Source organism: Rhinatrema bivittatum, chromosome 12 (genome assembly GCF_901001135.1).
Source record: "Rhinatrema bivittatum chromosome 12, aRhiBiv1.1, whole genome shotgun sequence".
Taxonomy (NCBI): Eukaryota; Metazoa; Chordata; class Amphibia; order Gymnophiona; family Rhinatrematidae; genus Rhinatrema; species Rhinatrema bivittatum.
In genome coordinates this window covers 47729102-47740229 of record NC_042626.1, presented here as the reverse complement: position 1 = coordinate 47740229, position 11128 = coordinate 47729102, and the positions used below count along the sequence as shown (strand labels likewise).

The window sequence follows — 11128 nt, the reverse complement described above, 5'->3', positions numbered from 1 at the left end:
TCTTACTATGAAAGTCACAGAGCAGCCAAAATTCAGATTTCTGCGTGGTGGCTTTCATTGCCGGCAAGGACACTTTACAGGAATGCAGCCAAAACCTTGTCACACAAAATAAATCAACTCTGCAAACAGTGAGGAATGAAAACTCTGCCCCCCTCCCCTTATAATTATATTTTCCATTTCTCGTGGCAGCAGGAATAATGGGGGCCACACAGAGCTATTTGCTTCCTACTTTTCAACAAGTCGAGTTAGTTTTAATAACTTCAATGACATCTTTGCCAATTTTTTTTTCCCCGATTCAGTTGGCCTGGTTGCCATTTGAGAGCTCAGACCTTGCACTGTGCTCCCTTTGTCACCGCCCGACCTTCACTCGCCCTTCGCCAGGAGGAAGCGGCATCCCAGAGGGGCAGAGCCCTGCTTGAGAGGAGGCACTGATGGACGATGTCTCCAGAAACACAGGTAAGGCACGGGGAGGGCAAAGTCAGCTCCCTGGATCTTCCTATGGGATCAGGGAACTTTCCTCATGGGATCATGAGAGAATTTGGGTCTTTCCCCCCCCCCCCCCCAATCCTTAAATCTAGTCCTTGGGAACAAACAAAAATCTAACAGCGGGTTTGTTTTTTTTTTGTTGTTGTTGTTGTTGTTTCTTTGCACAAATCTTGGGCAAAAGAAATTGTGTGGAGAGCCTTCCGGTCAGTCAGCAGTTCCACTTTTCTTTCTCCTGCTGCAATTATTACCCGTTTGCTAACTGCAGGGAATTAAATTCTGGCCCCTGTTTCATACATCATTTCTTAAACGCAGTTTCCAGCTGGAGTTTGTTCTGATAAAATAAAAATCTCCAGACGGCTGGTGTCCCGGCCCCCGGGCGCGCTGCCACCTCCTGTGCACGTCACCTCATTCGGCATGCATAAAAGAGCAGCACGAAGGGAAGCTTAAGTTCCTGAGAGCCGCAAAGAGGAATCTGTTGCAGATGAAAGTTTCTAGGATGCTGGGAGGGACCTGGACTCCTCGGTTCCTGAAAGCCCTGCTGGCAGAGTTCTTGGGAACTGCGGTGGTCGTCTTTTCAGGCTTGGCGGCTGTCGCAACCCAGATCCCATCTGTCATGCCCCTGGAGAGCCTGGCTGGAACCGCGTCGATCCACACCAGTACTCTCCAGGCTGGCGGCACTTCCCGCTCGGCTGAAGGGTCTACGTCAACTGGGCTGCCGGGCGCCCGGCCTGCTCCTGCCTTGGCTGGCCCCGAATTGGTTCCCATCGCTTTAGCCTTTGGGCTCTCACTGGCAGTCGTGTCTTACTGGGTGGCCCCTCTGAGTGGCGGGCACCTCAACCCTGCTATCACTGTAGCCATGGTGGTGGCTGCGAGAATAAGGCCGGTCTGGGCCCTGGGCTATGTATTATCACAGCTCCTGGGAGCCATCGTCGCCTCAGCTTCACTCTATGGACTGATGCCTGCAGGGCAGGCCCGCAAAGACCTGGGCGTCAACAAGGTGAGTGAAAAGAGACCGAGGACCCTCTCGCTGAAGCCAATACGGGAACTCGGTCAGTTGTAATATTGCAATGAGGCTTAGACAGTGTTGAGAACTGTAACAGAAGCAGTGGTATTGAGGCATAGTTACTAAGAAGTTCCAAGTCATCCCAACAAACTGAGCCAGCTCTGGTTTTGTCATTCCATCTATGGACCTTGCCAAGAACAGCAGGACTTCAAGTCCCTGCATGCACCAGGGGGAAAACCCAACCTTGGATCAGGCTCTACTGACTTGCTGATGGGTGAAGGGGAGGGATACATAGAAAGCCCCTCACAGCGTAGAGCGGGGGAATGGTTGACTGCAGGGGTATTCGCAGCCATCCTGATTTGGGTTTTATTTATGCCTTATCTCTAAACATAATGCGGTTTCTAGTCTTGAATTTTATTATTGAAACCAAAACAAAAAACAGAAGGGCAGGTCTACATTAAAAGTACCATTGTCCATAGAGCCAGCCCTATATTATACACCATGGGCCCAAAATTCAAAATTAAATGTTTAAGTTAATTGGTTAAGACTTATCTGGTCATCTTAAATGGGATATTAAGGAGCATGGCTATGCTGCTGATATCCAGGTTAAATCCTTTACTTAGCTGGATAAGTTATATCCGGTTAAGTTAGACCTGCTATATAGCGAATAACTTAGCCAGATAGGTCTGAATACCGGCACTTAACCAGAAGTTAACTGGATAAGTAGTGCCACCCTGACCCACCCATTCCCCTTCCATTGATTATCTGGCTATCTACTTAACCGGATAAGTGACCCAACCAGCTAAGTGGCAGCCACTGAACATAACCAGATATTCAGCAGCCACCACATAGCCAGATAAGTCCTACTTATCCGACTAAGTAGCATTTCAATATTGACCTCCACATATAGATCATATTATATACTGAGGTTTATGCAGATTGCAAGTCCTAACTCTGTCTTGGTCATAAAATGCATGATCTCCCCCCATTTTAAATGTCTTCATCTCTCAATATCACTGGTGGTATAATTCATCCCACCCACTTAAGACATCAGACATGTATGGAAAAGGGGAGGAGAGAAGCTACTGATCATGCCCTGATTGCTGATGGCACTGTGGAGTGTGAGCGAGTTTTGCCAACTCTCTTGGGTCAATTCCAACAGCTGATTCAATTCTGTTTTTTTTGCCCTATTGGGGTTGAACTTCTAATGTCCTTAAAAAATAAATAAATTTATTTTTTATTTTTATTTATTTAAAATTTTTATAGACCGACATTCATCAGGGATATCACATCGGTTCACATTGTAACGCAAACAGACGCCTGGGGAGGCGTTTTACATCGAACAGAGTTATATCGACAATTTATAACAAATTAACAAAAGAACAATTGAGGGGGGGGGTAAGTGGGGGGATATAAGGAGGGAAAGTAACATTGAATGTTAAATGTTAAGAATAAGCTTTACTAATATATATATAAAATAAAATAATATTATAACAGTATATACATATCCAATATGAGGCGATGACATATTAAATAAATTTGAGTAGAGTTTGAAAAGAGAAGGGGGCAGAGGAACCTAGGGGGGGGGGGGGGGAAGAGGGAAGGAAGGTAGAATGTGTAGGGATTGAAATAAAGGAGTGGATCAGCTTGTTGAGTTTCACCTGGGTGAAGTGGCTTCTCTCTTGGGACATTATCCAAAGACCTTATTGAGATATGAGTACCCCACACCTGGTACTCTGGGGCAAATGCAGCAGATCATCAGTGCAGTGCACACTGGTGTATTGCACAGTTAATAATCAATCTAATAACTCCAGGGATCAAAGTGATCCCTATGTAGACAGCACAGAATCCCACTGAACTAGATATTGTCCATCTGTATCTGCTGAGAACCTCTGGCATGGCTGCTGGTTGGGGAATAAGAAGCAGTTATCTGCTGTGATCCCAGTTGTGACTCTGTGTGTCTCTGTCTTGTGAGAACAGTTTTCTCCCGGAGTCACCCAGCTCCAGGCGCTGGGGATCGAGGCGAGCACATCCTTCCAGCTCGTGCTCTGTGTCTTCGCAACGTCAGACCGTCTAAGAGACCCACTGAAATCTGGGCACCTCATTGTAGGCCTCTCTGTCACCCTTGGCCACCTGGTCGCTGTAAGTATAGGTCACGTGCACGATAACGACGGCCACTTGGAAGTGCCAGCAAGACGTAGGTAGGCAGAGAACAAGCAGATGCTTTAAACAGATGTAATAGATGCTGAGGAGAAAGAGGAGGCAAATGGGGGTAATAATAATAATAATAATCTAGTAATAATCTAATAATCTAGAACGGGTAGAAGTGAATCGGTTATTTACTCTTTCAGATAATAGAAAGACTAGGGGGCACTCCATGAAGTTAGCATGTGGCACATTTAAAATTAATCAGAGAAAGTTCTTTTTCACTCAACGCACAATTAAACTCTGGAATTTGTTGCCAGAGGACGTGGTTAGTGCAGTTAGTGTAGCTGTGTTTAAAAAAGGATTGAATAGGTTTTTGGAGAAGTCCATTACCTGCTATTAATTAAGTTCACTTAGAGAATAGCCACTGACATTAGCAATGGTAACATGGAATAGACTTAGTTTCTGGGTACTTGCCAGGTTCTTATGGCCTGGTTTGGCCTCTGTTGGAAACAGGATGCTGGGCTTAATGGACCCTTGGTCTGACCCAGTATGGCAACTTCTTATGTTCTTATGAATTTCCAGCCCTTCTGTATTAAGATGCACCATCCAATACTTGGGTCTTTCTATTGCTGCATTTCATGAAACTAGGTTGCTCCAGCATGACCTGGAAAACATGGCATTAACTACAGGTGGCAGGAGAGCACTAACTGTAAAAGATGAGTTAGATTTAAGGAGGACCAGTAAACACATACTGTCTACCTCTCCTGCCATCTCTTGGCATTTCGGTTTTCTTTCTTATGTAAGTCATGGTGTTCTTGTTACTCCTCTCCCCATCTCCTTTTCAGATAAGATACACGGGCTGCGGCATGAACCCTGCACGGTCCTTGGGCCCAGCTGTGATCACATCTGTCTTTACACACCATTGGGTAAGACACAACGACAATCAGCCTCAGCTAGGTAGCAAATGCTACCAGTGGTGTCTACAGCATAATTCTATTTATTTATGTGTAAATCTTATAAACTGCAAACAACAAATAAAATTGAACTAAGCAGTGTACATAGAAAAATAAAACAGTAATAACATATATAACCAAAAAAAAAAACAAGACAAACTATTAAAACCAGCATAAAATCCTTCATAAAACATTACTTTCCTCTAAGATCTTAATTTAAATCAGCAATTGGGATAAGCTTCAGTGAATAAGTGCGTTTTTAATTGTTTGCAATAGATTTTTATATCTGCAATTGCTCTCAATTGTTGGGGCAAAGCATACTACAATTATGGTCCTACTACAAGTTTCAGCATAATGAAATGTTTTTATGGCTCTGGTCCGGGAAGAGCATGGGGAACATCACCCCTGGAGTGGTGTAGGGCAGCAGGGTGAGGCTGAAACTGAGGCTTAGACAGGAACAGCGTGCACGTAAGGCTGGAACTGAGGCTTAGACAGTTACAGCGTGCATGTAGGGCTGGAACTGAGGCTTAGACTGGAACAGCGTGCATGTAGGGCTGGAACTGAGGCTTAGACAGTTACAGCGTGCATGTAGGGCTGGAACTGAGGCTTAGACTGGAACAGCGTGCATGTAGGGCTGGAACTGAGGCTTAGACTGGAACAGCATGCATGTAGGGCTGGAACTGAGGCTTAGACTGGAACAGCATGCAATTAAGACTGGACAAGACAAGACAAGGACAAGATAGAACATAGAGGCCCGAAGGCAGCGATACAGGAAAGGTCCCGAAGGGCAGAAAAAGGAGAGGCCTAGATAGACCACAAAGCAAGGCTAGGCCTATACAGGCCAGTAGGCAGGGCAAGAGGTAAGAAGGCCCAAAGGGCACAAGGCAAGGCAAGGGTCAGAAAACCTGAGCACCACAAGGTAAGGCAAAGTTATGAGCTGAAGGCCTGGAGGCCACAAGGCAAGGATAGGCCTGGGGAGGCCACAAGGCAAGAATGGCTAGGGCAAGGAGCCACGGGAGACTCTATGCAGAAGCATCAAAGCAAGAAACAGGGTTATGTAGGGCTGGAGTCTGGGTGTGGTGCAGGCAGGGAGGAGGAGCTGACAGGAACAGCATGGAATGGAGCTTCGAAACAACCTCTGCTGGCAGGGAGGTGTCATTGTCAGTATACGATGAGGTTGCATAGCACCTGGAATCGTAACAGGAGATGGTAGGAATAGTAACATTTCATCTTGACAGCGCAGTGAATATTTAGACTTATATAAATCCAATAACTGGGATAAATAAAATGGACTTCCTTCCTTGATTATCTTAAAAATCAGAACAAGAACCTTAAATGTAACTCTTTGTTCTACAGGTAACCAGTGAAGCCTGATGAAAAGAGGTGTTACACGATCTCAAAGCTCGCCTTGAAGTATTAGATGTGCTGCTGCATTTTGTAATAACTGGATTGCCCATAACCGATATTTTGGCCATCCTATAAAAGCGCATTACAATAATCTATTACTGTCATCAAGAAAGCTTGGACAAAAGACTGAAAATCTGCTGTGTCAAGGATATAACTAAGATGCCGTAAAGATCTTCATTTATAGAACCCTGCTCTTAATATCTTATTCAGATGTGTAAGGCAATCCATGATTGGGTCCAAAAGGAACCCCAGGGTGCGAATTGTAGTCCCAAACAATATAAGATTTCCATCAAACATTATACCCGGAGGGGCATCAATAACCAACTTTTTAGAAATCAGCATTGCTTCTGTTCTTTTATATTAAGAATTAGCTGTTTTTCTTTTTAACATGCAGTCTCTGATTTTCTCTAAACAATGATTCATTTTATTTATTATGAAAGGAAGAACTCATTTGCCAGACATGCAATGCCTGCATATAACTACACAGGTTAATATCCCTGCCTGCCCAACTCATTGCACACCTGCAACATAGATAAAACGCTTAATTGAGAAATAATAATTGTATATCGATGACCCAAAAACATTCAGGAAAGCTCTTAAGAGCTTCTTCTTTAATATTGCTTTCAAAGAGTTGATTCCTCCCAGCCTGAGCTCTTAAAACCACTTCTATTAATGCACATACCTGGCTACTGACTGATTATAAGACCTGTCCAAACATTATGGCAGTCATTGTTATAATGTTCTGTTGATAACAACAGCTTTTTTGTTATTCACCCCAAGCTTGGAGGGCACGAGCTATAAGTGAAAATAAATAAATATTAACTTTGTAATTTGTTTTAGACATAAGCCCTATATTAACTCAGTAGTACGATTACTGTTCTGGAAAGAACAACCAACATGATAGCAACATATGTTTTAAAATGGTTACTAGAAACTAGCTTCACTACTTGCTACTGACTGCAAACTGAATTTCAAATTGACGAATCAGAATATAACTGCAGTCTAGGTCCACCAATTGGAAAGGAGGGGTCCCAGTCAGTAAACAAAGGCATGTTGGCCTGACAGGTAGAGCCAGACCGATAGGGTTGCTTCCTAGTTCCATGTCGTAAGAAACAAGGTTTTTAGTTTTATAAGCAACTGGGTAAAAACAAGACTAGGGTAGTCTGTTCCTTATGATATATGGAGCATAGTGGAAGAAGTACAATGCAGAGTCCTTGGTCCAGTTCCTCTTGGGCTCCGTTCCAATCCTAAGGCTGCCTTTCTTTACTGTAATGCAGTAATGACAGACTGATAAATTGCACCTTACTCAATGCTAAGGCCTTTCCAGACAACCCTAAATGCAGCATTTGAGAAAAGCTTCCATTTTTTATGGTTTATTAATGGAACAGGAAGAGAGGGATGTAGGATGGCCTTGACCGATGAGTTCATGGCAGCCAAACAGTACGACTAGGCAGTAATGAGAGCCAGAAAAATGCTAGGGTGCATAAGGAGAGGGATAACCAACAGAAAAAAAAGAGGTGATAATACTTCTGTACAAATCATTGTCAAGACTTCGTCTGGAGTGTAGGGGGTCACATTCATTAGAGAAAAGATTGCTGAAGGTATTTTGCTAATAAAGTTTTCTTGTTGAAGACACTGTGAGGATTATAGGCAGGGCTGTCTTTCAGGATTGTTAATTCCTGTGTTTCTGCTCTTCTGAAGGTATACTGGATAGGTCCAATCTGTGGAGGACTTCTAGCTGCCATTCTACATGACATAATCTTGGTCCCGAAATGGAAGAGCATCAGGGACTGGCTGAGGATGCTGAGGAAAGGGCAAGAGGAAGATTGCGACACACAGCAGAGCACGGAGAACAGAGATCAAGAGATGGGCGTCAAGTAAGGGGTAGTATGAAGCAAAACATGTCAGGGTGGGTCTGTGGAATCACCATAGAGTAAGGCATGGGTTTCATCACCAGAACTACCCTATGCTTCACCGAAACCGGACTGTAGAATCATCAAATATCAGTGGAGCAATCATCATCGAAATCAATCTCTGCGCCACCAAATCTGGGCTGTGCATCATCAAAGGTGCCCTGTGCGTCACAAAAGCTGAGCTGCCCCTCCCCAAAGTGATCCTGGTCTCACCCAAACAGGGCTGTCCCTCACACAGTAACACAGCAGATGACAGCAGATAAAGACCAATTAGATTATCCAGTCTGCCCAATTTCTCCTGTCCACACATCACCATAACCTCCCTACCCTTCACCATAAGCATTCAAGGGCACTGCCAGTATCAAGGGGTGCTTTGCCAAAATCTTCCGGTGCATCAGATCTGAAGAAGAGACATCTGTGGTCATGAGAGCTTATGGTATGGTCAGCTTTGGAGTAGCCTAGTGGTTAGAGCAGTAGACTACAAAGCATGAGAACAGAGTTTGAGTCTGAATATTGCTCCTTGGGCAAATCACTTTACCCTCTGTTGCCTCAGGTACAAACTTAGATTGTGAGCCTTCTGGGGACAGAGAAATAAGTATAGTACCTGAATATAATCTGCTTTAAAGTGCAAAAAAGCAGAATATAAAAATCTGAAATAAATAAATAAGCCTAATACTGGTCCCACAGTGTGAAAATAACAGTCTCTCAACCTGAATAGGACAAGGCTGCATTCAACCATCAGCACCAGGAGCCCTCAGAACGTTTGTTAAAACAGAAGCTTCTGCAGGGGAGGGGGTATCCAGACAACCTTTAGCCCTTTTTTTGTCCCCAGCAGAGCATCCGTATTGGGACCCTATGTTTTCAGCATTTTCTCCATAGATAGAACATGAAACATCCTTTGCACCTCAGACTCGGAAGGTGCGACTGTCCTGGAACAAAACGTTAGCTTTCCTCCGACCTGCAAAAGTGAACTCCACAGCCGAGAGAGTGCTTGGGATATCCCTCCCAGAATCGAAACGCCGGCCACGTTCCCTCTCCTTTACAGGCCGATTCAGAAAAATGCCCGGGAGAGCTAGCGAGAGCCCGCTCTCCCGGCACGCGCACAGGCCACTCTCCTGGGAGCGCGGTTCAGGAGGATGGGGTATGCAAATCAGGGCCCGCGGTAAAAGGAGGCGCTAGGGACCTGCTGTCAGCAGGTTTGACAGCCGACGCTCAATTTTGCCGGCATCGGTTCTCAAACCCGCTGACAGCCACAGGTTCGGAAAACAGATGCCAGCATAATTGAGTGTCAGTCTTCTGACCCACGGGCTGCGGGCCGATTTTTAATTTGGTTTTTTTTTAATTTTTACTTTTTTTTTACTTTTGGGGCCTCCGACTTAATATCGCCATGATATTAAGTCGGAGGGTGCACAGAAAAGCAGTTTTTACTGCTTTTCTGAACACTTGCCCGGTGCCGGCAGAAATTAACACCAGCCTTTGGGTAGGCACTAATTTCTGAAAATAAAATGTGCGGCTTGGCTGCACATTTTACTTTCTGTATCGCGCGGGAATAATAGAGCCATTAACATGCATTTGCATCTTGCGGGCGCTATTAGTTTCGGGGGGGGTGGGGGTTGGACGTGCGATTTCGACGCGCTATTTCCCCTTACTGAATAAGAGATAAAGCTAGCGCGTCAAAAACGCGCGTCCAAATGCGGGTTAACAGCCCGTATCGGCCTGTTAGTCAGCATGATTTGCCGAGATCACTTTTTGACACGAAAAATTGCCAATTCAAATCTGTCTTTCCTTATCGAGGGTTTTCAATAAAAGAATGGCTTCTGGCCCACGTGTTTTCGATGTCTGCTCGGCCCGGTCCTGTTCCTCCAGCCTGTCCTTCTCATGGGCGACCTGGATAAAGCAGTGTGGTGGCCGCGCTAGCCCGTTCAAATACCCGGAAAGAAAGGTTAAACGAAAGTGAGAGGTCAGAGGTGGCCCCCTCCCCATGCAGGTCTCCTGGGGAAAGGGCTAACTTGGCCCCCTTCCTGCCTCCCACTCACCCAACTAACTTTGAAAAAAAATGCAAAAGTCTGCCGGCCCCAGCTCCACCCGTTTGTAAACGATAAGGGGCTGAGCTTTATATTGGGCTTCCACAATATTTCGTGTACTGGAGCCTGCTTTCCGGGACAGGGCTGGGCATCCGCACTTTTATTCGGATCCCCCTGCCGTGTCCGGCTGCAGACCGAGCACCAAACGCAAACATGGACACCCACACAGACAGCGCTGATCTCATAAGGTTCCTGGGAGTTTTGCCCCCTCACCGCAGGTCTGCAGTTAAGGATCAGGCATAAACCTCAGTGCTTTCTGCTCAGGCGTTGGCTTGCTTTTTTTTTTCTGTGAAGTTGCTTTCCATTGCAGCAAATTGAAACTCGGGGGCCAAAAATGCGCAGGGTTTGGGACTTGTGCAGGCATTTGGCCCTCTTGGTGCAGAAGTGTCCCCTTGCCGATAAAACCTGCCCAGAGCCCTAACGAGGACGTGACCTCAGCCCCCGCTACAAGCTTGCAACATTTGCTGAATTTGTGCGTTGCAAACTTGAAAGGGTTTCTTGTCAGGGTTCTAAGGCTGATGTGTACGGAACTCTCAAAAAATCCCCCCATCAAGCTACAAAAAAAACCTGTTTCAAGATTACAGTTGAAATCTTAAATGATAACTTTTCCTTTGAAATATATATATTTTTAAAGGATCTGCTGTGATTCTCTGAGCCTGCAATGTAAGTTCTGCTTTCTGACACCAGGTGGCAGGCAAGCTCTATACTAGGGACAAAGCACCAGTGAAGGACGTCCCAGCTGCTCAGATTTCTACATCGGGGGTTCTCAACGCAGTCCTCAGGTTACCCCAGCCAGTCAGGTTTTCAGGATATGCACAATGAATATGCATGAGACAGATCTGCATACAAGGGATGGAGTGCATGCAAATCTAATTCATGCATAATCACTGCAGATATCCTGCAAACCTGACTGACTAGGTGTGCCCAAGGACTGAATTGAAAACCTCTGATCTCTCAGACAATGTTGCCCCCTAACCCGAGGCAAAGGCTAGACAACGCCTGTCCTTGAGTGCCACAAACAGGTCTGTTTTCAGAATATCTACAATGAATATGTATGAGACATATTTGCATACAAAAGATGCAGTACATGAAAATCTACCTCATGCATATTCATTGTGGATATCCTGAAAACCA

General features: G+C 45.2%; 1 protein-coding gene across 1 annotated transcript; it reads left to right on the top strand.

Annotated features, from left to right (window-relative positions):
- The first annotated feature begins 951 nt into the window (after positions 1–951).
- Positions 952–8401, top strand: LOC115073632 (aquaporin-5-like). Its single transcript, XM_029572232.1, has 4 exons — positions 952–1483; positions 3470–3631; positions 4483–4563; positions 7699–8401. Exons 1-4 carry the CDS (start codon positions 968–970, stop codon positions 7876–7878), a joined length of 939 nt encoding a protein of 312 aa, XP_029428092.1. The 5' UTR covers positions 952–967; the 3' UTR covers positions 7879–8401.
- The last annotated feature ends 2727 nt before the right edge of the window (positions 8402–11128 follow it).

Excerpts from the sequence above, each read along its gene's own strand:
- LOC115073632 (XM_029572232.1), top strand. The coding sequence starts at position 968 with ATGAAAGTTTCTAGGATGCTGGGAGGGACCTGGACTCCTCGGTTCCTG. Across the intron at positions 1,484-3,469 it reads AAGACCTGGGCGTCAACAAG|TTTTCTCCCGGAGTCACCCA; the intron begins GTGAGTGAAAAG and ends TTGTGAGAACAG. Across the intron at positions 3,632-4,482 it reads CCCTTGGCCACCTGGTCGCT|ATAAGATACACGGGCTGCGG; the intron begins GTAAGTATAGGT and ends TCTCCTTTTCAG.